Here is a 27,751-nt window from a genome sequence, read left to right on the forward strand (position 1 = left end):
GCTGACCCCGGCCCTCCTCACCAATCTCCAGCTGCACATGCGCTGAAGCCAGTTCCCACCCTCACTCCAGCTGGGTTTCCTGGCTCCCTTCCCATCGCCCACCCTCCCACCTCATCACTCTCTTTTCCTGCCCCATTGCCTAAATGCCCCACCATCCGGCCCCACAGGACTATGGAAGAACAACACAGCCCACTCGCTTACGTGGGGTGCTGACGGGGCTCCAAGGAAATAGCCTCTGGGGAAGAATTCTCCTTTTGTAAAAATGGGACCTTTATTTTTGTTTTGATTATAAAGTGAACATGGTCATGGCTGAAAATCTGTCAAGCACAGAAAAGTATAAAGTAAAGGTCGCTCAAAATTCCAGCTGATACTGACATCTAGGAGGTGTCCCACTTTGGCTCTTATTGATCCCTGGTGTGCGGACAGGGGTCCCCAGGTAGACAGAACCCCTGACCAAAGACAACAGGAGGCATTTGCTCTTCCAGGGAAAGCATCTGTTTTATTCGGATCTGGGTGGCTCAGGGCCTCCAGGCAGCCAGTTTTGCAGGAGATTCAGCACCTAGTGTCTTCCTGCCTCAGGCTCCCAAGAACCTGCTCCTGCAGGTGGAACATCAGAACTCGTCCTTGATGTCAAAATGGGGCTGGTCTTCAGGCTTGAAGTCCAGGTTAGGGCTGCCATCCTCATTGAGAATTCTCCGGGCAGTGTAGCCGACGATGGGGTATTTGGCTTTGTACACTTTGGTGAAGACCTCATCCAGGGCCTCCAGTTCCTTGGCCGTGAGACCAGTCTTGGGGAGAAAAGCCCAAGAAAGACAGGAGATGGGGTAAGTGGATAGTGTTTGGCACTGGCCTTTCTCCATCCCTGCCTTGCCTCCCACATCCCTAATGCAAGAGAAAAGATATCTCAACAAACCAAATACTGGACAAATGGCTTAAGAGACACTCCTGTGTGTGTGTGGGGGGGGGGAGGGTACAACATATGGGGAGCAATGCTTCATCACATTTTGTGGTTTGACTGATGGCAGGGATGAAAGACTCCAGAGAGCACGCTGGGGTGGGGCAGGGCGTGCCCTATTGCATCTGCATCCCCTTCCTCCCCGTGATTAATCCTCCCTCTCTCTACACTCCTCCCATTAAACATTTGGCACCTTCCCCTTTCTTAAGTTCTTCATTCATTTTTGCAATATTGTTACATTCATTTTGTTATGAGTTTGGCTCATCTCAATTTGTCGCAATGTCAGTTTGATGTTGAGCACAGTTAGAGGAAATTCCAGCCTTACTGTTGGGATTATTTAGACCTTGAATAGGTTTAAAAAAATTTTTTTTTTTTTTGAGATGGAGTCTCACTCTGTTGCCCAGGCTGGAGCACAGCGGCACGATCTCAACTCACTGTAACCTCTGCCTCCTGGATTCGAGCGATTCTCCTGCCTCAGCCTCCCAAGTAGCTGGGATTACAGGCAGGCACCACCATACTCAACTAATTTTTGTATTTTTAGTAGAGACGGGGTTTCTCCATGTTGGCCTCGCTAGTCTCAAACTCCTGACCTCAGGTGATCCACCTGCCTTGACCTTCCAAAGTGCTGGGATTACAGGCATGATCCACCACTCCTGGCCTAAAAAATGTTTTAATGCTATCTTCTCCTTCACAGAAATAGGAGCATAGAGGGAGACCTTTCTTCCCAACCCAGTTCATCCACAAAGCTACCAAGCATGGCCTGGGGAATGGGTCTCTGAGACTAATAGCAAGGCTGTAAGGGGCTGAGGGGATGGGGTGGCAGGTACAGACCATAAGGAGCATTAGGTTGCCAAAGCAGGCTGGGGCCAAATTGTGATGATCACTGAGTTGGATCACAAGTTCCAAATAGTTTGGACTTGACTCTAGGCAACAGGCAGCCGTGGAAGGTTTCTGAGTCGAGGTGACATGGTAGGATAATCTATTTCAAGAAAATACCTGGCCACCACACCAAGCAGACTGAAGGGTAAGTAAGCCAGTTAGGAAGCCTTGCTCCTGCCCAGAAGCAAAAAAAAAAAAAGCAAAAGAGAAAAAGGCATGGACAAGGAGGTAGAGCATTTTACAAAGGCTTATAATCTGGCTCACAGTGTCATGGGTGAGGTCTGCAGGATCCAAGGACATCTTGGCTACTCCTCTAGTGGAGTCCTTCCCCGTCAAGGCATTGTAGGGGGCTCCTCGTCCATAAAACTCTGTAGTGGGAAGGAAGGAAGAGATGTGAGCATGGGTTTACATGCAGAGTAACCAGGAGCCTGCAAGTGGTGGCACTCCCAAGGCCCCCACCCAATCCTAAAAAAGGCTCCAGGCTCACGGAGAGGCCAAACAATGGCAACACAAAGTCCAGTAAGCCACCCCAGCCATCAGGTTGGATTCCACTCACTCTAAATGTGAAGTAAGTCACACATGCAGGCTGAGCAAGGGATTTTCAGAAAATACAAAATGAGAATAGTCCCCCTACAATTTTTTTTTTTTTTTTTTTTTTTATTTATTTTTTTTTTTTTGACAGGGTCTCACTCTTGCCCAGGCTGGAGTACAGTGGCATGATCTTGGCTCACTGCAATCTCCACCTCCCGGGTTCAAGCGATTCTCCCACCTCAGCCTCTAGAGTAGCTGGAACTACAGGCATGCACCACCATACCCAGCTAATTTTTGTATTTTTTTTTTTTTCGAAGTTATGGGGTTTCACCATGTTGCCCAGGCTAGTCTTGAACTCCTGAGCTCACATGATCCACCCACCTTGGCCTCCTAAAGCACTGGGATTACAAGCATGAGCCACTGTGCCTGACCCCCCTCTCACTGTTTTTTTTCACCTAAGTGTTAATACTGAGAAAATAGTCTCTTAAAAATATTAGAGACGCAGGCTGGGTGCGGTGACTCACGCCTGTAATCCCAGCACTCTGAGAAGCCAAGATGGGTGGATCATTCGAGGTCAGGAGTTCAAGATCAGCCTGGCCAACATGGTGAAACCCCATCTCTACTAAAAATACAAAAAATTAGCTGGGCGTGGTGGCGTGCACCTGTAATTCCAGTTACTCAGGAGGCTGAGGCAGGAGAATCATTTGAACCCGGCAGGTGGAGAAGGTCGCATCACTGCACTCTAACCTGGGCAACAAAGCGAGACTCTGTCTCCAAAAAAAAAATTGAAGATGCAAACAAGAAAAATGTTCCCTCTTCTTAAATGTTGGTGGAAGCCAAATCTATTTCCATTCAACAGTGTTTGTTACCAAATAATAGATGAACCAATACAAAACTACCTCCAAGATATCATTAGTAGTTACATTAAGTGGCACTAAAATGTTCTGTAATGTTCTATAATGCCAACTCTTTACTAAAGAACACTTCTCTCATTGCTTCAACTAGGGTAAATCATCAAGTTTGAATTTAATTCTACAGGCAATGGAATGCCATGGAAGGCTTTTGAGTAGAAGCATGTCATTATCGGGGGAAAAAAACCCCTGCTGAAGCAAAACACTGACAAACATTAACTCAATCTGCTCATTTAAGATGGAAGGAAGGCCAGGCGTGGTGGCTCACGCCTGTAATACTAGCACTTTGGGAGGCCGAAGCGGGTGGATCACGAGGTCAGGAGTTCAAGACCAGCCTCGCCAAGATGGTGAAACCCCGTCTCTACTAAAAATACAAAAAAATTAGCCGGAGGTGGTGATGGTGACTGTAATCCCAGCTACTTGGGAGGCTGAGGCAGAGAATTGCTTGAACCCAGAATGCGGAGGTTGCAGTGAGCCAAGATCGTGCCACCGCACTCCAGCCTGGGTGACAGAGTGAAACTCCATCTCAAAAAATAAAATAAAATAAAATGGAATGAAAAGGACTTGCCTAATGTTCCCTCCCTTTCCTCACACCTCCAAGTGCTCCTCACTCTGGCTTCTGTGCTCCCTGGAAATGAAGATTCAAAATGCCACACCACTTACCCTTTCCGGAGGTGACATCAAACACCACTCCCTTCACTGCCAAGTAGATGGGCTGATCTTCCTAGAAAGCGGGGAGAAGCTGTGAAGAGGAGGGGAAGGGCCGGCTCTTCCAGTGCAGCTTAGTAAAATCTTCTCCCATCACAAGCTGGGCAAAGAGCAGGGGCTCAAGTCCCAACGGTCTTCTGTTAAGCCTGGTCCTTGGCGAGCTTGCCACCTGCCTGGGCAGCGTCATGCCCACGCACAGAAATTTGGAAAAGTCATAAAGTCTCCTGACAAGAATGTGGCAATTCTCTCCCTTATAGAGAAAATCAGGGGCCAGGCACAGTGACTCACGCCTGTAATCCCAGCACTGTGGGAGGCCAAGGCAGGCGGATCACCTGAGGTCAGGAGTTTAAGACCAGCCTGGCCAATATGGCGAAACCCTATCTCTACTAAAAATACAAAAATTAGCCAGGCATGGTGGCACATGCCTGTAATCCCAGCTACTCGGGAGTCTGAGGCTGGAGAATCACTTGAACCCTGGAGGCAGAGGTCATAGTGAACCAAGATCATGCCACTGCACTCCAGCCTGAGCGACACAGTGAGACTCCGTCTCAAAAAAAAAAAAATCAGGAACAGAAGCAACTTCATGGAGATGAAAATTCAAACGAATAGTAAATGATGAATTACTTACCAGTCCAAATTTCCTTTCCTCTTCATCAATACACATACATGGATGTAACTGATATGAGCAATCTATTTTATATTTTGCTTCTTACAGGTAACATTCCTTCATATAAACATTTCCACCAAAATGACTGTCATTTAAACAGCTCCATGGGGCCCCATCTTTTTTTTTGATACAGAGTTTCGCTCTTATTGCCCAGGCTGGAGTCCAATGGCGCAATGTCAGCTCACTGCAACCTCCGCCTTCCGGGTTCAAGTGATTCTCCTGACTCAGCCTCCTGAGTAGTTGGGATTACAAGCACCCGCCACCACGCCCAGCTAATTTTTTGTCTTTTTAGTAGAGACAGGGTTTCACCATGTTGGCCAGGTTGGTCTCGAACTCCTGACCTCAGGTGATCCACCCACGTAGGCCTCCCAAAGTGCTGGGATTACTGGCGTGAGCCACCATGCCCGGCCAAGGGCCCCATCTTATATTAGTGATCTTGTGTACCTATTTGTTTAGCTAGCTTTCTATTTTGGGTATTTGGGTGGTTTCCAATCCTTAGAACTATAAATGGCAGCATTATGAATACATGTTTCTATCAACTACTTTCTAATTTGGTGACTTATTTCATTGAGGTCTTTATTTAAAAATTTCTCTCCACCCAGTGAATGCATAGGAAAGTGCCCTATTTCAATATATAGAATTCCTGGGCCTAAGTATATGAAAACTTAATCACTGTTTATATTTTATTAGTTTGTCCTATAACATTTATAGTGCTAGAGATATGTAAGCAATGCTGTTTTCCCACCGTTCTACTAACAATGGGCTTTAGACTTTTTTTGGCTCTATTAGCAGGCATAAAATGTTACCTCGGAATTTCCCCAAGAGAGAATTACACAAAAAAGGATGGCATGACTTTTCTAACTTCCATCAAGTTGGGCTCAGTTTGGGACGATGGGTACAGTCCCAAGACACCCAAGACCAGATCTCTCCTTTGTCTCGGTGCCATCAGAGGTGCAGGGGCATCAGCCAGGTGGCTCACAGCCCAGGCGAGGGTGGGAGTCGCTGCTGGGTCCATAGGAATCTCAGGCTCTGCAAGCACCTGCTGCTTGGTCTTCACTTTGGGGTGGGCCTTAGTGTTCTTGCGCTTGTGGAGCTTATGGTGAAGGGTTTTCATGACCCCATTTAAAGGACAGAGGAGCTACTGAGGCTCAGAGAAGCTAAGCAACTTGCCCAAGGAAACACACCTCACTGCCTCATAACCACTCGGGCCTGCTTCTCTACCTGTCATATGAGGGTAGCGCCCACTTGCCTCGGGAATGCTGAGGAAAACAGCGTATGTAACACCTAGCAGGCACGACACAGGAGCTCAGTAGAGGGCTGCCTTTTATTACTCCAAACCCGCTCCTAAAGACAGGCCCTAGAGGACTGCCATTGACGCCGTAGACACTTGCCCCACCTCATCTAACAAGGGTCATTTGAAACGGCCTGGATTTCCAGGCCAGCAGACAGCATTTTTCTTTGTGATGATTCACTGCCTTTCCTTTACCAGGACTCCTTATTCCTCAGTTTTGATTATTTATCAAGTGGGATTATGTATTTACATCAATTTTAAAAATATATTATAGCTATCAATTAACCCCAATATTTTGTCGTATCTTCCATTCTGTGGCTTTTTCCTTGATACTTCTTTTCTTTTTCCTTTTTTCTTTTTTTTTTTTTTTTTCTGAGACAGAGTCTTACTCTGTCACCCAGACTGGAGTGCAATGGCACAATCTCAGCTCACTGCAACCTCTGCCTCCCCAGTTCGAGCGATTCTCCTGCCTCAGTCTCCTGAGTAGCTGGGATTACAGGCACACGCCACCATGCCCAGCTAATTTTTGTTTTTTTAGCAGAGACAGGGTTTCACCATGTTGGCCAGGCTGGTCTCAAACTCCTGACCTCAAGTGATCTGCCCGCCTCGGCCTCCCAAAGGGCTGGGATTACAGGCATAAGCCACCACGCCCAGCCGACACTTATTTTCTATGGGCAAACAGCCATGTAAATATAATATTCACATACATAAGATAAACAATAACATGCATCTTATCACTAACACTCTTTTCTTTTTTGGGCGGAGGGGGGACGGAGTCTAGCTCAGTTGCCCAGGCTGGAGTGCTGTGGCACAATCTCGGCTCACTGCAACCTCCGCCTCCCAGGTTCAAGCTATTCTCCTGCCTCAGCCTCCAGGGTAGCTGGGATTACAGACATGTGTCACCACGCCTGGCTAATTTTTTTTTTTTTTTGTATATTTAGTAGAGACAGGTTTCACCATGTTGGCCAGGCTGGTCTAGAACTCCTGACCTCAGGTAATCCGCCTGCCTTGACCTCTCAATGTGTTGGGATTATAGGCATGAGCCACCGTGCCCGGCCAACAATCTTTTTTTTTTTATGAGACAGAGTTTCAATCTTGTTGCCCAGGCTGGAGTGCAATGTCACGATCTTGGCTCATCGCAACCTCCGTCTCCCAGGTTCAAGCGATTCTCCTGCCTCAGCATCCCGAGTAGCTGGGATTACAGACGTGTGCCACCATGCCTGGCTAACTTTTTTTTTTTTTTTTTTTGTATTTTTAGTAGAGATGGGGTTTCTCCATGTTGGTTAGGCTGGTCTTGAACTCCCAACGTGAGGTGATCTACCCGCCTTGGCCTTCCAAAGTGCTAGGATTACAGGTGTGAGCCACTGTGCCCAGCAATTTCCTTTTTTTAACAGTAAAATTTTTATCTCCTCCTTAAACTACTTACTTGAAGGTGTAAGTGCTAAGAGGAAGTCATATTATAGGGGAAGAAAAGAATGTTTAGCGTTTTTGAGGCCTCAGAGTGACATAGATACCTCATACGCCATGCAGAGGAACAGTCTTATCAGTAAACAGAGCGTGCTGTGGTGGTGAGTTCTGACCCAGTGTAGATGGACATCCATGGATAGCACGGCCTCCAGGCACAGACTCTCAGGCCTCGGAAATGACAACTGAGAAGGTGGAGGGTGGGTGGAAGGCTTGGGAGTATAAATGCAGACACAGGAATGGAAGTGACACAGAAACAGCCAGGCACAGTGGCTCCCAGCACTTTGGGAGGCTGAGGTGGGCAGATCACTTGAGGTCAGGAGTTTGAGACCAGCCTGGCCAACATGGTGAAAACCTGTCTCTACTAAAAATACAAAAATTAACCGGGTGTGGTGGCAGGTGCCTGTAATCCCAGCTACTGGGGAGGCTAAGGCAGAATTGCTTGAACCCGGGAGGCGGAGGTTGCAGTGAGCCAAGATCACACTACTGCACTCCAGCCTTGATGACAGAGCAAGACTCCGTCTCCAAAAAAAAAAAAACCACACACATACACAGACACACACACACACAAAACAAAACAAAATCAGCCACTGCACTCCAATCTGGGTGACAGAGCGAGACTTTGTCTCAAAAACTAAACTAAATCGGACGGGCGCGGTGTCTCACGCTTGTAATCCCAGCACTTTGGGAGGCCGAGGTGGGCGGATCACGAGGTCAGGAGATCGAGACCACGGTGAAACTCCGTCTCTACTAAAAAATACAAAAAATTAGCCGGGCGTGGTGGCGGTGCCTGTAGTCCCAGCTACTCGGAGAGGCTGAGGCAGGAGAATGGCGTGAACCCGGGAGGCGGAGCTTGCAGTGAGCTGAGATTGCGCCACTGCACTCCAGCCTGGGCGACAGAGCGAGACTCCATCTCAAAAAAAAAAAAAAAAAAAAAAAACTAAACTAAAATAAAATAACCTTGTGAGACAGTTATTACTATACCCATTTTGTAGGTGAAGAAACTGAGGCTTAGAGTTTACATAACCTGTCAACGGTTTCTCTGCTGGTAAATAAAAAGTCAAGATTCAGACTCATACCTGTCTGATTCTAAGCCTTTGCCCTTCCTAGGGCAATTCTTCCTTATTGAAAACTTGAATGCCAATCTCTGGCCTGCAGTTTGTAGACAGTGAAACCCTGCTATCATTAACAGGTGTGTGACAAGGCAAAAGCTACCGGTGAACATGTGCAAGCAATATCTCTACCTATCAGGGCAATTTTGACAAGAGTTGAAGAAAACAAGCGCCAAATAAAGGCACTCTGCAACACACTACCTTTTTTTTTCCCTATTTTCATTTTTGTTCAACACACTCACTCTATAACCTGTCATCTACATAAGAGGTCCTCAAAATCACCTCTTCTATACAACCCTTACTAGAATTACTGGGAGAATGGAGTTTTAAAGAAGCACCAAGGAGATGCCGTCCAGATTTTTTTCTTTTTTAAAATAGAGACAAGGTCTCACTATGTTGCCCAGGCTGGTCTCAAACTCCTGGGCTTAAGCGATCTTCCCAGCTCCGCCTCCCAAACTGCTGGGACTACAGGCGTGAGCCACCACACCCCGCCCAGATTTTCAGCAAGCATTCGAAGAGGACTAATGTATACCAAAGATTTTTCCATTCCCATATGTGAATGATTTAGGGAGCCATGCTATGGATCACTCTGAGGCCCTACAATGCCTAAAAGGAAAGAACTGGCTCTTGGTGCAGTAGATCCAGAACACAGTGTGGTTCTGTGAAAGACACCAGTAGCCAGGACACCCACGCTTCATGGATTTCCCATCTGAAGCTGCCACTGGAGAAACTACGCAAATCCCTGCGTGGGTGTCTGAGCTCTCTCACCTTGAACCACACAGTGGGATGTGTGACTGACAGAGGCGGGTCTGCCTTGGCTCTCATCCAAGAAAGAAGGTTTTATATAGACTAGAAGCAAGTCACTCATTGCTGGATGTTTCAGAAAGACTTGTTACACAGGTCCACAATCCCACAGCAGAAACTCTTGGGGGTCAGACATGTTTTCAATATGAGAATACGTCAGATTTTAGAAAGGTGTTATGGGGAACATACCATATATTATGCAATACCTCTAGGGAGGTCCAAGGCAACACCCATAATCAAATATGTTAGTATTTCTCCAGTGAAACATGAACATTCACAGTAAATGGGATAAAGACTAACGTAGACTCATAGCAGCTCCAACAAGGTTCTGTCATCAAGTGATTTCAGATCAAGTTGGGTTTTGCTGTCAAATGACTTGTGAAAAACAAAAATGTCTAGGTTTCAGAGCTTATTAGATTTCTGTAGTGCATGAAAGGACCGTGGACCTGTTATAATGCCTCTTGCTTGTATCTTTAATAAGGTAGTAAAAATAATAGTAGCTAACATAGTAAGACTTATGGTGCTAAGCCCTATTCCAGGCCTATGCTAAGCCTGTGCACACCACCATCTCATTTAATGCAGGCATTCACAAAACACCTGCTTAGAGTAGGAACTCTTTTTTTTTTTTTTTTTTTTTTTGGTAGAGGTGAGGTCTTTCTATGTTGCCCAGGCTGGTCTCAAACTCCTGGCTTCAAGCAATCCTCCTGCCTTGACCTCCCAAAGTGAGTGCTGGGATTACAGGTGTGAGCCACCACACTCAGCCAAGTAGGAACTCTTATTATAACCACTGTGATGATTTATTTTATGTGCCAATTTGCATAGGTTACTGTACCCAGTTATTCAATCAAATACTCACCTAGATATTGCTGTGCAGGTATTTACAAGTGTTTAACATCTACAATCAATTGGCTTTATATAAGGAGATTATCCCAGATGATCTGGGTGGGCCTAATCTCACAGTTGAAAGACCTTAACAAGGCTGGGTACAGTGGCTCATGCCTGTAATCCCAGCACTTTGGAAGGCTGAGGCGGGTGGATCACGAGGTCAGGAGTCCAAGACCAGTGTGGCCAAGATGGTGAAACCCTGTCTCTACTAAAAATACCAAAAATAGCTGGGCGTGGTGGTGGGTGCCTGTAATCCCAGCTACTTGGGAGGCTGAGGTAGAGAACTGCTTGAACATGGGAGGCGGAGGTTGCAGTGAGCTGAGATCACAACACTGCACTCCAGCCTGGGAAACAGAGCAAGACTCCATCTCAAAAAAACAAAACAAAACAAAACAAAACAAAAAAAACCAAAAACCCGTGGGCTACAGCATCTGCTCCTGCCTGAGGGCTTCCAGCCTGCCCCTTCTGATAGCCTGCTCTATGTATTTCCAACTTGCCCAGCCAGCCCCCACGATCGTGTAAACCAATCCTTATGATAAACCATTTCTCTATCTATATATAGTTGACCCTTGAACAACACAGGTTTGAACTGCATGGGTCCACTTATATGTGGGTTTTCTTCCACCTCTGCCATCCCTGAGAGAGCAACACCAACCACTCCTCTTCCTTCTCGGGATGCAGACCTTTATAATGATCCACTTTCACTTAATAATAAGTATATTTTCTCTTCTTTATGATTTTCTTAGTAACATTTTCTTTTCTCCAGCTTACATTACTATAAGAATTCAGTATATAATATGTATACAAAATATGTGGTAATCGACTATGTTCTTGGGTCTTGTGGTCAACAGTAGGCTATTAGTAATTAAGTTTTGAGCCAGTCATGGAGGCTCACACCTGTATTCCCAGCACTTTGGGAAACTGAGGTGGAAGAGTTGCTTGAGCCCAGGAGTTCGACACCAGCCTGGGCAACACAGGAAGACCCCATCTCTACAGAAAATTAAAAATAGCCAGGTGTGGTGGTGCATACCTGTAATGCCAGTAACTGGGGAGGCTGAGGTAAAGGACTGCTTCAACCTAGGAGGAGGCTGTAGTGAACTGTGTTCCTGCCACTGCACTCCAGGCTTAGCAATAGAGTGAGACCCTGTCTCAAAAAAAAAAAAAAAAAAAAGAAAAGAAAAAAGAAAAAAACTGTAGTTTTGGGGGTAGTCAAAAGTTATACATGGCTGGGTGCACACCTGTAATACTAGCTACTTGGGAGGCTGCGGCAGGAGGATCACTTGGGCCCAGGAGTGCCAGGCTGTAGTGCATCATGACTGCGTGAAAAGCCACTCACTCCATTCTGGGCAACATAGCAAGACCCCGCCTCTAAAACAAAAGAAAGTTATACGCAGATTTTTGACTGCATGGGGGTCGGTACCCCGAACTCCTGTGTTGCTCAAGGATCAACTGTATAGATATAGATATCCAAATGGTTCTGTTCCCTGGTGAAACCTTGACTAATCCAAGTATCTTACAGATGAACAAAGTAGAGACTTAGAGAGGTTTAGTAATTTGCCCCAAATCACACAGCAGAACAGGGACTCAAAACCAGGTATGATCCAATGTATTATACAAATTGTGACACTTCTGAGTGAAAGGGTGTTAATAATTATTTCTGGATAACAGGCCATAGACCAGAACAATCTAGGTCAAACAACAGCGCAGCACAGCTTGAACCCACTGCACTCAACTGCCTCTCTCGTCCCTCACTCCCCTCCTCTCTCTGGCTCCTTCCTTCCACCTACAGAGATCCTCGGGCTCCACTCCCAAAACAATTGTTTCCTACCGCTGTTTCCATCTCAAGGTCCTCTCTCTGTTTCTCTCAGTTAAATTTCAATCTATAACATCAACATCAAAAAACCAAGGGTCTTTTCTCAGTCCTCATCTGGCTCTCTTGCTGTAACCTCAGTGGTGAACTCTCTCTTTCCTTAGATTTTGTGCCAGCGGTCCCAAAGATCATTGGGTCAGTTGGAGAGTCCCTAGAAGGAAGACTCCAAGAACTCAGCATATAGTTCTACTCACAGCTGGGAAGGAAAAACACAGAGGGAGAATCTAGGGGAATCTATGTGCAGGTTTCCTATGCTCTCTCCCTCCCGTGAGGAAGAGCACACTCTTCCCCCAGCAACAAAACTTGACAGTATGTGCCATTCTTCTGGCAGAACATTCCTCTGCTGGAGATGCCCTTTAGACTCAGCACCCAAGGTTTTCACTGGGGGCTGGTCACATAGGGCACCCTCTGCCTAGCATATACAGTGTTCAATACTAACCACACCATCTGTATATACAGCCTAGGCAAGTGAGTCCACCCTTATTGGGTAGGGAAGGGTGAGAAATCCAGACACCAGACAAGTCCCACCCTTGCAAGCAGGCTTTTCTAAGGAGAGCAGGCCTGCCATGTTAACTCTTTTCTGCACAGATGCCTGGACTCTGAACCATCTGGTTCTCTCTGCTACCGGCAAAAAGGCATCCCTTAACATCCTCACATCCCAGCCATGTCTCCCTCCCTTGGTGTCCTCACTGACTCATGGTTCTAAACGGCCCCTTCACAAATGATGCCCAAACTGGCATCACTGCCTAAGGGCCAGGTTCCTGACCCCCATGCAATCCTAGTCCATATAAGGCCAATTAACTCAGGAATTAGGGAGACCAGGCCGGAAGGTTTTGAAAAACATCAGGCCCCTTCCTGCTCTACCACTAACAGGTGGCAGGCCTCAGTTTCCTTATGTGTAAAAGCAGGAGATGGGTTCCTGCCGGCTCTGAAATACTATGGTACTATGACCTCCCCCCAATGCCGTTCCCCCGCTCCGCATCTAAGGACCATCAGCCCCCTGGTGGTCCTTGTTGTGGGGCGGCAAGATGCTGCCGCACGACACAGCCACCGCACCAGTCCCAACCAACCCAGGTGGACAGGTGGTTGTGAGTTTTCTGGACGCCTCTAGACTACTGACGTGTGGGTGTGTGTGTGGGGGGGTCTCTATTGACGTGTCTGGGGGTGCGTGTGGGGGTCTCTTAACCTCCAGTCCACCCTCTGCGCTCGCTTCCAGCTTTGGCTGAGCCCCAGGGGTACATGACCTAAAAGTGGGTTTGAGGAGTCCGATGCAGAGGCCTCGGATACAGGGGCAGGAAAAGGAAGTGCAGGCAAAGGCTGGCTTATCCCAGGACCTGTCTCAATTCCCACCTAACCCAGGGAGCAGGCTCTGCTTCCCTCCCTCCGTCCCCCGCCACTCCCCACTATGCGTGGGCACAGTAAACGCCTCGGCCGATGCTAACATGAAAACCAAAAAGTTCTGAGGTCTGTACGCAGATCATCAACGAAAAGGCGGCCAGAGGGGAAATCTCCCGGGGACCGAGGGGGAAGTTCAGGGTGGGGTGTGCGGGCAAAGCGGGGCGCTCCGACTGTTGAGGACTCGCCCTCACCCCTCCGCCATCCATCCGGGCCTAGAGAGAAGAGGCCCCCCGCCGGCCCAGGGCGCCCGCCGCGGGCTGCGCGTCCCCCAGAGTTTCCTGGGCCGCCGGCGCCTCCTGGGTCCCCGCTGGGCTCGCCGCAGACCGGACGCGACCCCGGGTCCCTCGGCCCGCGCCGCCCCGCCTACCTCCTCCCCGCCATAGCGGGCCAGCTCCTCCTCGGTGAAAAGCCGTACTGGGGGCCCCCGCTCGGCAGGGCGCGGCGTCTGCCCGGCCCGGGCTGTCGGCAGCCCCGGGGCCAGCGCCAGGACCAGGGCCAGCGCTGCCAGCCGCCGCGGCGCGGGGACCGCCATGCCGAGCGCGCAGCGAAAGGCACGGCAGGCCAGGGCGGCGGGGCCCTAGCACGCCCGCCCCGCGCCCCGGAGTCCCGCCCCGCGCCCCGGAGTCCCGCCCCGCGTCCAGAGCCTCCCCGAGGGCGGGGAACCAAGAACCCCCGCCCTCCGCGCGCCTCCTGCGCCCCGGGGTGGGGCTGGCCGGGCTACTCGGGCCGCGCAGCTGGAACCTGGAAACTAGGATTGGAATCCTGAACTCCTAAATCCAAACTACAGACTGGAAGTTACCAAAAAATATCACAGTAGTTCCTCGATCAGGTAGAAAGATGACAGAGCCCGACATACCAGGACCTAGAAAGGTATATTTCTAAAATAAGACCCCAACTGTCTTAATTTGCTTTTATTTTTGGCTGATTTTTTTTCTTCCTAGTTGTGTTTAAGTTTCTGGTTCCCAAGGAGATTTTTGCGAAGGGTAGGGTGCTGTCACCGATATGCCCTGAAATAGTAATAGCTGACATTTGTGCCAAACTTTGCTCATTACTTTATGCAACAAATATTTTTTGAGTACCTCCATGTACCAGGTCACTGGGGACTCATCACTGAACAAGACAGATCCATGCCCACGTGAAGCTTACATTGTGTGGGCAGATAGACAATAAGATGCTAAGTAGTATGTTAGATGGTGGTAAATACTAGGGAGAAAAAGCGAGGCAAAGAGATACGGAGCACTGGGATGGACATTTTATTTTATTTTATTTTATTTTATTGTTATGTATTTATTTATTTTTGAGACGGAGTCTGTCGCCTAGGCTGGAGTGCAGTGGCGCCATCTCGGCCCACTGCAACCTTCACCTTCCGGGTTCAAGTGATTCTCCTGCCTCAGCCTCCAGAGTAGTTGGGATTACAGGCACCCACCACCACGCCTAGCTAATTTTTTTTTTTTTTTTTAATTTTTAGTCGAGATGGGGTTTCACTATATGCTGGCCAGGCTGGCCTCGAACTCCTGACCTCAAGTGAACCATCCACCTCATCCTCCCAAAGTGCTGGGATTATAGGTGTGAGGAAAGGTGCCCGCTTTTGGGATGGTCATTTTAAATAGGCAGGTTAGGGAAGGCCTCACTGAGAACATGGTATTTGCATTAAAATCTACAGGAGGCGAAGGAGGGGGTCTAGAGGGAAGAGCACTGTGGTCAAAGGATCAGGCGCATAAATGTGGAGGAATGAGGATGCCTGGCTTGCTGGAGGATCAAGCGAAGGTAAGACGGGTAGGTGAAGTCAGGAAGGAAGGGGGTAAGGGAGTGAGGGTGGATCTTGGGGGCTTCACAGGTTATTTTCAAGACTGGCTTTTACTCTGAGTAAATGGAATAGAGGAATTAACAGAAAAGGGGTCTCATTCCAGACCCAAGAGCAGGTTCTTAGACGTCCGCGGCAAAGAATCAGGGCAAGTCGCAGAGTATAGTAGTCAAAATAGTTTATTAGAAACTACTCCATTTCTAATAATAGTACTACTCTATTTCCGAGTAGTATCGTTGCTTGCAAGTAGTACTAAGCAAGTACTGCTTATATAGGGGCACCCCTGCCTTCAATGTAATGCTTGCTTTTATAGGGCTAAAACCATTGTACTTTATTACAAAAGCCTATGATCAGCTTGTTACAGACTATTACTATTGTTATTCTCTTGTGTAACTATTGATTTCAGGGAGAATTTATGGGTGTACTGTTATCTTTAAAGTGAAACTCATTTTTAAACTAAGAATGCCTTTTTCCATTATCTCATTTCCTCAACCATAAACATCTTGTGAAGAGTGCCTGTCTTCCTGGGAAAGTCGCCTAGCAGGTTTGGCTTTATCTGACCTTTATTCAAGATGGAGTCACTCTGGTTAGGACACTTCAGACATAATTCCCTCCTCCTTTTTACGAGGAGACCTTTAATCCTAAGGGGTGCAGGGGGACAGAGATCCATCTTCAGTAACTTCTTCAAGCTGAACAGAAGCAATGATATTCCTGCCTAACCATTAGGATCCCTTTGCCTAAAGTAGAGAGCTAGCCAGTCAGAAAGCATCTGTATAGTGAGAACCAATCATACATAATTCTAAGTCCCAGAAAAAGGTGAAATCTAGAAAATTAATGTGTTAAATTTAAAGAAGCATTGAGTAAGCTTAACTTTTATTCCTACATAAAAAGTACAAGGCAGTATATTCCACAGCACAAAACAGAATGAATAGAATTATCCCAAGCATGCTAAACAAAAAAAGTTTCCCGAGGACTAGGCAGTTGTTAGAACCAAGCTGATATGGGGTCAACTGACAGCGTGTCAATGGCAGAGATGTGGGTGTCTAAGTCTTTTGTGGCCTGAGTAATATTATGTGAATAGTCTGGAATGTATGCATAACATTCTGTTTTGATTATAGCATAAGTTCCCCCTTTGAGCTGCTGTTAACATGTCCAGAGCCATAGTTTCACAAGGCTATCTGTCTAATTTGAGATGTTTCTTCAGTCAAGAGGGTAAGGGATAGCGTGTATTATTGAAAACTGCAGCTGTGTTTAGCTACGGCTTTGTCTTGAAGCTCAATGTCACTTGTGGCTGCCTGTGGGGAGAAGATAGTGTCAGGCCTCTGAGCTGAAGCTCAGCCATTGTAACCCCTGTGACCTGCACACATATAAGTCCAGATGGCCTGCAGGAGCCAAGAAGTCTGGAGCAGCCAAAAAAAACAAAAAAGAAGTGAAACAAAAGAAGCTCCTGCTGTAACTGATTGACCAGCCTTACTACGTTCCACCATTAAGACTTGTTCCTGCCCTGCCCCAACTGATCAATCGACCTTGTGACATTCTTCTTCTGGACAATGAATCTTATGATCTCCCCACCATGGACCTTGTGACCCCCTCCTCTGCTGACAATAGATAACCACCTCTAACTGTAACATTCTACTGCCTATCTCAGTCCTATAAAGCTGCCCCTCTCCTATCTCCCTTCGCTGACTCTCTTTTCGGACTCAGCCCACTTGCACCCAAGTGAATAAACAGCCTTGTTCCTCGCACAAAGCCTTTTTAGGTGGTCTTTTATATGGACACGTGTGACAGATAGCCAATGGGTAAAACAACCAAGAAGACTGCTTTTGTAACTTATGACAAGCTTTTACAGTTTCCCAGTTAGATGGGAGAGATTATAATCTAGTGAGGATACATCCTGGAAGATGAGGATGACCCTATGTACATCTTCCAGTCCAATTATAAGGCATATATGGCCAGCCATGTGACCCACATGCCCATAACCAACCCCAAGGAGAAATACAAGCACCTAGCCATAAAGACTCATTTTGCCATCCCATCCACATTTGGCTGGTTACAAGAAGGATGCAATTATAGTGTTGGGGTAGTAACCATTCCATGTTACAGGTTTCAGTGTGGTGATCACTGCTATTGTCTTTCAAAGCATAGGGGCACTCTGCCTAATACCTGAACTTAGACAGCTGTCATCCATTCATCGTGTACAGTATAACCTTACATGAGAGTGGAGTTTAATTTTCTGATCAAACGAAAAAGAGGCTTGTTTCATGGTGGGAAGGGAAATGGCTGGGCCCTGTGTTTCTATAGTAGAAGGGAAAAAGGGTGGTCCATTTACCCCAATCATAATAATTTCCCCATATGCTCATAGTGGCTGGCAGGATGTGCCAGGGCAGCCTGAGGTGGGGGAGGCATTAGTTCCGTGCATACTCAGCAATTAGTGTTGTTGTGTAGGCAGGCTAAAGTTTGTGCCCATTTGGCAAAGAGATTGCTTCTTAGCTGGTTCCAATACATGCGCAGAATTAAGTGTTAATCCAAATCTTTAAGTTATTCATCCTTCTTGTTTCTTCTGAGCAGGCGCCAGAGATCAGTGGTTGGTACACAGGAATAAGTGAGATCAGTCTCCTAAGTTCCAGCAGCCTGTGGGACTTCATAAGAAATGGGTTTAATTCGAGATAAATGAACCCAGCTGCTTATTCCTTGAAGTTTAATTGCAGTTGGGGTACTAAGGAGTACTTGGTAGGGTACTTTGTACAAGTACTTTGGGGAAAGTTGATCTAATGGAGACCCTTCCTTCCAAGTTTTTAATAGAACCCAGTTTCCTGGCTGGATTATAACATTTTCTTCCTTAGTGGAGGGAGGAAGTCTCTGATTTCCATATTCAAGAAGAGCTTTTTGCACCCGACCTAAGTTAATAACGTAGTGCTGTAATTTGAAAGTATCTGTATCTACTAGGAAATCTGCAGTTAAGAAAGGACTTCCATACATTATTTTGAAAGAGCTGAGCTGCAAGTTTCCCTTAGGGGCAGCCAAAACTAGCAACAAGGCCACAGGCAATAGAGACAAATAGGTTTCTGATGTTTCCTGGCATAACTTGGCAAGAGTCCTCTTTGAAGTTTGGCCTTTTCTACTTTTCCTGCAAACTGTGGCCTCCATGCTGAATAAAGGCGATACTGAATTCCTAGAGCCAGTGATGCATTTTGAGTTCTTGTTGCTGTGAAAAATGGGCCACTGTCACTCTGTAAGCTTTTAGGCAGCCCAAACTTAGGGATTATTTCCTTTAATAAAAATTTAGAAATGTCAGTTGCCTTTTCAGACCAGGTAGGGAAAGCTTCAATCCAACAAGTAAAGGTATCAATGAATACTAATAAATATTTGAATCCTTCCCATGGGGGTATTTGAGTGTAGTCTATTTGCCAATCTTCATCTGGGTATGTTCCCCTGTGCTGAACAGGCTTTACTAAAGGAAGAGGTAAAGGTACTTAGGGATTATTTCCGTTAATAAAAATTTAGAAATGTTAGTTGCCTTTTCAGACCAGGTAGGAAAGCTTCAATCCAACAAGTAAAGGTATCAATGAATACTAATAAATATTTGAATCCTTCCCATGGGGGTATTTGAGTGTAGTCTATTTGCCAATCTTCATCTGGGTATGTTCCCCTGAGCTGAACAGGCTTTACTAAAGGAAGAGGTAAAGGTACTTAGGGATTATTTCCGTTAATAAAAATTTAGAAATGTCAGTTGCCTTTTCAGACCAGGTAGGAAAGCTTCAATCCAACAAGTAAAGGTATCAATGAATACTAATAAATATTTGAATCCTTCCCATGGGGGTATTTGAGTGTAGTCTATTTGCCAGTCTTCACCTGGGTATGTTCCCCTGTGCTGAACAGGCTTTACTAAAGGAGGAGGTAAAGGTTGATTATTTGGGTTATTTTGGACACATAGTTCACAGGCCCAAGTCTCTTGTTTTGCTGTTTTAAGAAGGGTTTTTCCTATAAAAAGACATCAATTGAAATAGGGAATCTCTTCCCAAATGAGTGGAGTCATGCACATGTTTAACTACTTTGCATTGATCAGCCTTTGGTACATATAGCTTGTCATTTTCGTCAATTAGCCATCTGGAAGTGTTTAAAGTTAATCCAGGGGTTTTAGCTCATTCCTGTTCTCCTTTAGTATACTGTGGCTTTATCATCACCAGGGCAGTGGGTACCAACATGCCCACAAAGTTGGCTGGCTCCCTTAATGCAGCTAGCTGCCTTGGGTACAGCCCCTGCAAAAGAATTTCCTTTTATTATAGTGGAGTCTCCCTTCTGATGCCCCCTGCAGTGACTCACAGCAACTTCCTTTGATAGCAGGACATCATCTAGTAGATTTAAAATTTCCAAGTGGTATTTTATACGGGAACCCTTAGCAGCAGTTAGGAATCTCTGTTCCTTCCAAATGATAACATGAGCATAAAGACCAGAAAGGCATACTTGGAGTCAGTGTAAATGTTCACTCTTAAATCATTTCCCAATTGAAGGGCTATGGTAGGAGCCATTAACTGCTTGTTTTTTTTTTTTTTTTTTTTTTTTTTTTTTTTAGAGAGAGATGGAGTCTTGCTCTGTCACCCAGGCTGGAGTACAATGGTGTAATCTTGGCTCACTGCAACCTCCGTCTCCTGGGTTCAAGTGATTCCTCAGCCTCTCGAGTAGCTGGGATTACAGGTGCCCACCACCAAGCCCAGCTAATTTTTTTATTTTTAGTAGAGAAGGGGTTTTGTCATGTTAGGCTGATCTCAAACTCCTGACCTCAGGTGATTCACTCACCTCGGCCTCCCAAAGTGCTGGGATTACAGGTGTGAGCCACCACACCTAGCCCATTAATTCCTTTTTGAGCTGAGCTAGAAGCTGTTAGAGCCTGGGCTTCGACTACCTCATGCTAACTGGCAACAGCCTATCTGGCTCTCCAGTTTCCCTGATACATAAAACTGCCCCCATTTGTAAACCATTCTATTTCAGGATTATCTAGTGGCTCATCTTTTAAGTCTGCCCAGCTGGAATAAATTTGCTCCATAACTTGCATGCAAGAATGATCTAGAGGGTCCATAGCCTCAGGCAGATAAGTAGCCAGGCTTAAGGTTTGACATCCGTTAAGAGTAATATCAGGAGTGTCTAAACAATAAAGCCTGGTACTTTAATAAGCATATCTTGGTTATCTATAGGTGTCCTTTAGCTTCTAGAACCTCTTGGACTTGGTGTGGGGTCAAAAACTCCAGATTTTGCCACAAAGTTAATTTGTTAGCTTCATCTACCAGAAAAGCAGTTGCTGCCACTGCTCTGAGACATCTGGGCCATCCTGAAGCCACATGGTGTAATTGCTTAGAAAAGTATGCCACCAGTTAAGGGATATCTCCTAGTTTCTGGACAAGAATGCACAGGGCTGTTTGTTGTTTTTCAGCCACGTAAACGAAGACTGGTTTGTCAAGACTGGGGATTCCTAAGGCTGGAGATGTACTTTTAGAGAGTATTAAAAGCGTGTTTATAATTGTTATCCCGTTCAGAAGGATGTGAGTCTGCTCCTCATACAGCGTCATCTAAAGGCTTGGCCATATCCCAAATCTGGGTACCCATAAATGGCAGAATTCTGCCATCCCTAGGAAAGCCCGTAATTGTTTTCTAGTTTGGTGTTCTGGAACACCTAAAATAGCTTCTTTTTGTACCAGGGCTATTGCCCGGGTGCCAGGAGTTAAGACATATCCCAAATACTTAACTTTTTGAGTTGAAATCTGGGCCTTGGCTTGGCGTAGTGGCTCACACCTATAATCTCAACACTCTGGGAGGCTGAGGTGGGAGGATCACTTGATTGAGCTCAGGAGTTCAAGACCAGCCTGGGCAACAAGGCGAAACCGTCTCTAAAAAAATTTTCTTTTTAATTAGCTGGGTGTAGTGGTGTGCACCTGTGGTCCCAGCTACTCGGGAGGCTGAGATGGGAGGACTGTTTGACCCCAGGAGATGGAGGTTGCGTTGAGCTGAGGTCACACCACTGCACTCCAGCCTGGGCGACAGAGCCAAACCCTGCCTCAAAAACATAAAAAGAAAAGAAATCTAGGCCTTGTACAGCAAGACTCTATATATCCATTAGTTCTCAGAAAATTTAACAACGAAATGGTGTTATTGTCTGAGTCCCTTTTGGTTGGCTAGCAATAAGCAGATCATTAAGTACTGAATAATGGTGCCCTTATCCAATCACAACATTTTAAATTCTTTAGTCAACGCATTTCCAAATAAATGAGGGGTATCTCCAAACCCCTAGGGAAGAACTGTCCAAGTTAATTGAGAAACTAAATGACTATGTGAGTCAGTCCATTCAAAAGCAAAGATGGATTGCGAATCAGGGTGCACCAAAATACAGAAAAAGGCTTCCTTAAGATCTAAGATTGTAAACCAATTAGCATCCCCAGGGACCTGGGCTAACAGCCTGTAAGGATTGCATACTATAGGATGTATGAAAACAACAGCCTCATTGACAACCAGGAGGTCTTGAACAAATCTATAGTCTCCACTTGTCTTTTTAACTGACAAGATTGGGGTATTACAGGGAGACTCAGAGTCTCAGCAAACCAAATTGCAGAAACTTATTTATTAATGGCTGGATTCCTCTTTGTGCCTCTGGTCTCAAAGGGTATTGTCTTTTCCAGGGAATATGAGACACCGGGTTTAAGTTAAACACAAACTGGAGGGGTATTTAATGCCCTCCCCAGAACTTAAATGTTCCAAACCATAGGATCTATTTGGGAGGTTACTACAACATGCAAGCTAGCTGAATCTCTATTAATTTTTCTCCATTGTCGTGGAGAGAAGTAAAAGCAATTCCTCATCCACCTTGTAATCTCTGAAAGAGACTACAGTTTGAAGCTGAGTTAATACATTTCTTACCAACAGAGAGGCAGGGCATTCAGGCATTAAAAGAAAAGCATATGAAGCCGTGAGCCGAGATCGTGCCATTGCACTTCAGCCTGGTGACAGAGTCAGACTCCGTCTCAAAAAAAGAAAAAAAAAAAGAAGAGCAGCTTAGAGGATGCTAAAACAGCACCTATGAGCTTGTCCATTTATCCCCGTGACCATGCAGTCTCGGGATGATAAAGCCTCTTCATAATGCGTCGAAACAGAGCAAGCAGCCCCTGTATAGAGAAAGAAATTAATATTCTTACCTGCCACTTGAAGGGTTACCCCAGGATCCTTCAGATATATGGTTTTGTTGCCCAATGAGAGCTGTGACAGAAGGTCTCGAGCCCCATCACTCTTGGCCTTCAGCACCTAAAGCAAGGATGTCTGAGAAAACCCAAGAGTGAGTGGTGCGCGTTCCCGCTTCCCAATGGCCAGTTTTCTTACAGCAAGCACATTAATTTATATTCAAGTTGTGGTGATCTGGAAGCCATATTGGGACTTTCTGCCTTCTAGCTTCCCTTGCCAAGGCTGAGAAGTGTAAGGGCAACCCCCATGTGGGTGGCAAGCTTAAGGCCACAGCTAAGAGCTGTCCCTTTTGAGAAGCTGTCTTAAGTTTTTCTGCTTTCTCTGTGTTGTCCTTGTTATTAAAAACCATAAATGCCATGTCCCAAAACTGGTTCATAGTAGTCTGGGGACCCAAGGCTGTTTTTTTTGCAGTTTCCAATGGATATCAAGGGCAGACTGGATTATAAAATGTACCCACAATCAGGTTTGTCCTTTTGAAGTGGGATCCGTATATTTCCTAATTGCCTCAATTGTCCCTGAAACAAAGCCAGATTCTCATCTTTACCCTGGGTAACTTCCTTCACGTTATCATAATTAATAGGTTTTTTTGTACATGTGTTTATCCCTTCTAATAAACAAGTGATCATGTGATCTCTCCTCTCAGTCTTCACTATCCCTTTGATCATTCCATCCTGGATTTTGATCAGGAACTGCAATGCCCCCAGCCCTGTAGATAGTATGATTAGAATTGTGGGATAGCATTTCATCTGCATGTGTCTTAGCTATTCCCAAAATCCATTGTTTTTCTTCCACTGTACAGCAGGTGGATAACAAAATATGCAAATCCTGCCAGGTTAAATTATGTCAGTTAGTTTCTCAAATTCATCTGTAAATTTTCCTGGGTCTTCAGAGGAACAACCAAATTTTTCTTTGCATAATGCCAAATCAGACATAGAAAAAGGGACACATACCCTCACAGTGCCTTCTTCCCCATTTGCCACTTCTCTAAGCAAAGATTTTCCTTTGAAAGTTGCTAAGAGGCTCCACTATGGGTAGTACAGGTGGGGCTGGATTCCTCAGGGAGTAACGGGTACAGAATAGGACTGAGTATCTCAGAAGGACGTAGACGTAAAATAGGGCTAGACAGATAAGGAGGAGGATATGAAGAGGTCTCAACAGAACTACCAGAAGGGCTAGAAGGGACAGGGGCAGATGCACCTGAAGCATTGGAACTGACCGAGGCTTGCACTGAAAGATCATCTAGAATATCTAATTGGTTTTCCTCTTTTGTTTTCATTAAACATTTACATGCTTGTTGTAGAGTTTTATCCTGACTAAGCAATAAAAATGCTTGAACGTATGGTATTTCACCCCATTTTCCCTCCTGCTTGCAAAACAAATCAAGTTGAAGCATAACTATTAAAGGCTGTAGTTCCATTAGGTGGCCATTTTTCTTGACTTTCCAAATAACATTATTATTATTTGGAATCATAACATTATTATTTGGCCCTATTAGGGCCAAACAATATTACACAAAAATAAAAATTTCTTTTTCTTAAGCCCACCTAATTTAAATTGGTCCCAATGCTGTAATATGTACCCTAGTGGCGAGCTTTTTAGGATCAAGGCTGTGTTACCCATGAGGGGAGCAGGTAAAGGCGAAAGTAGAGATCATTGTGAATGAGGTTGTACTGCCACTGGCTGAGCTCCACTAAAAAGGATGAAAGAGCTTTCAGAGCCAAATGAGCAAGGGAAAATGATCCTGTGGTCACCTTTTTTTTTTTTTTTTTTTTTAATAAAAATAGATTCGTGGTCTTGCTATGTTGCCCAGGCTGCTCTTGAACTCCTGGGCTCAAATGATCCTCCTGCTTTGGCCTCCCAAAGTTCTAGGATTACAGGTGTGAGCCATATACCCAACCCCTGTGGTCACTTTAATTCAGCTATTCATATTACCCAAATAATGAGTTGAGCCATTTGCACTAGAGAGACCACAATAGGGGACTTGACAAAGAAATGTCTCACTAAGCAAGGGAAATGACACGGACCCAGGAAGGAATGTCCAGGCTCAGGACAGTGATGGCAAGCAGGGTGAGACTTACATGGTCTTGCTGTCCCTAACCAAGAAGTAAAAGTCATTTGATTAGTGAGCAGATGGAAAGGAACTGCTAAAAACAAATCTCCCGTTCCCTATCCTAGAGCTGTTTGTCTACAGGGGACTGGCATAATTGCTGCCTGGCTCAATCATACACCCTGGAATTTTTCATTTAAAATTTCTAAGTACTGGCTGGGTGCGGTGGCTCATGCCTGTAATCCCAGCACTTTGGGAGGCCGAGGTGGGTGGATCACTTGAGGTCAGGAGTTCAAGACCAGCCTGACCAACATGCTGAAACCCCGTCTCTATTAAAAATACAAAAATTAGCCAGGCATGGTGGCACACACCCATAGTCCCAGCTACTTGGGAGGCTGAGGCATGAGAATCACTTGAACTTGGGGGACGGAGGTTGCAGTGAGCTAAGACCACGCCACTGCACTCCAGCCTGGGCGACAGAGCAAAACTTCATCTCCAAAAAAAAAAAAAAAACAAATAAAAATTGGAAATACCAAGTTTCAATTTTGAGAGAAGGGGAGGCAATAAATAATTCATGTAAATTGGCTACATATAGGGAAAGTAAATCTTGCAGAACCATTCATCCCCAGTGTACCTTAACAGGATGCTGGAGCAGACAGGCCAAGAGCCGATAATCCGAAGGCAGATGAGGAAAGTGAAAGTTAAAAATATCAGGACTGGTCAAGTGAGGCCTCTGAGAAGCAGCAGGAAAACACAGCAGTGAAACATAGACAGCAATCAGGAAACTGGCAGGTAGCAGCCTTTAATGAGCAGCCAAGAGTGCAAGCTAAGAGTGCAAGGAGGGCTAATCTAAAGAGAGTAATGGTTAATATCTCGTCACACTGAATCCATATCCAGCTATGAGGATGTGGAGGGCCTCCAACCCTTCGTAGTTGGACCTCTAACCCAGTTTTAGACAAGTACTCCTGTCCTTTACCAGTATAAAAATATATTCCACCACTTACCCAAAGTTGGCCAATTGGTGCTGCACAGTGTATTTCCTCTGGGTTGGAGGGTCTCACCTCATTAAGGTTCCAGTGGAGATGCAACGGGAAAATGTTACCAGAAAAGGGGTCTCATCCAAGACCCCAAGAGCAGGTTCTTGGCTCTTGCAGGGAAATAATTCAGGGCAAGTCACAGAGTATGGTAAAGTTTAAATAGTTTATTAGAAACCACTCTATTACAGAGTACAGCATGCTCAGAAAGCAAGAGGAGGAACGCCTCTACCTTAATGTAATGCTTGCTTATATAGGATATTAGGGCTAACAATAGTGTACTTTATTATAAAGTCCTGTGATCAGCTTGTGACAGGATATTAGTATTCATGTTCTCTTGTGTAACTATTGATTTCAGCAAGAATTTATGGGTGTACTATTAATAGTATCATTAGAGTAAAACCCATTTTTAAACTAAGAATGCCTTTTTCCGTTAACTTGTTTCCTCAACCCTAGACATCTTGTGATAAAGAGTGCCTAACTTCCTGAGAAAGTCACCCAGCAGTTTTTTTTTTTTTTTTTTTTTTTGCTTTATATGGCCTTTATTCAAAATAGAGTCATTCTGGTTAGGACACCTGTGACAGAATAAGTTTAAATGTTAATGGAACAACTCTGGCTGAAGCTGGGAGGCTACTGCAATAATCCAGGTGGGAGATGATGGCTGCTCAGACCAGGGTGGTGCCTGGGGAGGTGGTGAGAAGTGGTTGACTGTGGATATGTTTTGAAGATGTGGTTGATAGAATTTGCTGACAGATGAGACTTGGGATGTGAGAAACAGAGAGGAGTCAAAGGTGAGTTCGAGGTTGTTGCCCTGAGTAACTAGAAAGATGGAATTGCCATTTATTGATATAGGAGTAGGTTTTGCAGGAGAAGATCAAGATCAATTTGGGGCTTGTTCAGTTTGTGATGTGTGTTAGACATTTAACTGAACATATCAAATTGGCAATTAAATATGCAAGTCTAGAATGAGGGGAGAGTTCTGGGCTGGAGATAGAAATTTTGGAATTCACTGGCATAGGTGTTGTATGTAAAGCCACAGGAATGGATGAGATCGCCAAGGGAAGTGCATGTGAACAGAGGGGACTGAACCCCTAACATTTGGTGGTTGGTAGAACTGGCAAACAAGACCAGAGAAGGGCTCACTGTGTGCCGGGTACCGGTTTCAGTACTTTGATGTTAATAAGCTCATTTACTCCTCACTTTAACTCTGGGACATAACTATTACTATGTCAGCGGACCTTAAGTACCTTGCGTAGCTCTCACAGTAGGTGACAGGGCCAAGTCAAACACAGGCCATGTGTCCTACAGCCTGCCGTAACCACCAGGTGATATATCCTTCCCCCCAGCGACTATACCAAATGTTTATACTTTTACTTATTTAACAGGATGGGCTTCTAGTGCAGAGTGACTTAAACAGGATCTGTGTCCATTAACTTTACTCTGAATCTCAATTTCCACATTAGTAACATGCCAGCCTGCCTCTTTCATAGGACTGTGTTAAAACTAACAATGGTAGTGGACTTGTAAAGCTTGAAGTGCAGTATCTGCGTTACACTGTGTCACAAGATCTCTGGGATGGAGGAGGCCCTTGAAAACCCCTGAATAGAATATCATCCCCTTCCTGATGCATGTCACGATAACATCCCTATCATACCTTGTGCTGCCTCTCTGCTTGGGCCCTTTCTCTTTCTAGAGTTCTGTTTGTAAGGAACATCTTTAAGCCAAAAGACCCTTCTAATTTGTACTGATCCCATATAGCTCCCTGCTCCCTGAGATGCTGAGGATAAGTCTATACGTGAATAACATGCTCATAGGCCCTTGGGTTTCTCCAGGCACCCCTCTGATTGTCATTTTCTACTTGAACCCAGACATATTTTTCCAAAGTACTTGGAATCAGTTAGTCACCGGCAAGAAAAATGGAAAGTATTCTTTTTTCAAAAATTTTATTTTATTTTAAGTTCCAGGATATATGTGCAGAATGTTCAGGTTTGTTACACAGGTAAACGTGTGCCATGGTGGTTTGCTGCATCTGTCAACCCATCACCTAGGTATTAAGCCCCGCATGCATTAGCTATTTATCCTGATGCTCTCTCTCTCAAAATAGAAACTATTCTGGATAGAACAGAATGGCTGAATACAGGGAGCCACTTACACAGGTGATGAAAGA

General features: G+C 45.4%; 2 protein-coding genes across 2 annotated transcripts in view; one reads left to right on the forward strand and one right to left on the reverse strand.

Annotated features, from left to right (window-relative positions):
* Window positions 1–472: 472 nt before the first annotated feature.
* On the reverse strand, window positions 473–14,085 carry NENF (neudesin neurotrophic factor). Its single transcript, XM_055233492.2, has 4 exons — window positions 13,843–14,085; window positions 3,940–4,000; window positions 2,099–2,202; window positions 473–788 (listed from the first exon to the last, which is right to left on the reverse strand). The coding sequence occupies exons 1-4, from the start codon at window positions 14,005–14,007 to the stop codon at window positions 612–614; spliced, it is 507 nt and encodes a 168-aa protein (XP_055089467.1). The 5' UTR covers window positions 14,008–14,085; the 3' UTR covers window positions 473–611.
* Window positions 14,086–14,160: 75 nt separating this feature from the next.
* The window catches only part of PACC1 (proton activated chloride channel 1), a 70,314-nt gene continuing 56,723 nt past the window's right edge, over window positions 14,161–27,751 (forward strand). Inside the window, exons 1-2 of the mRNA XM_055233481.2 lie at window positions 14,161–14,345; window positions 15,139–15,242. Coding sequence (XP_055089456.1) covers window positions 15,207–15,242 — 36 coding nt within the window. The 5' untranslated portion in view covers window positions 14,161–14,345; window positions 15,139–15,206. The remainder of the gene's footprint in view (window positions 14,346–15,138; window positions 15,243–27,751) is intronic.

This window comes from Symphalangus syndactylus, chromosome 19 (genome assembly GCF_028878055.3).
Source record: "Symphalangus syndactylus isolate Jambi chromosome 19, NHGRI_mSymSyn1-v2.1_pri, whole genome shotgun sequence".
In the NCBI taxonomy this organism is placed as follows: Eukaryota; Metazoa; Chordata; class Mammalia; order Primates; family Hylobatidae; genus Symphalangus; species Symphalangus syndactylus.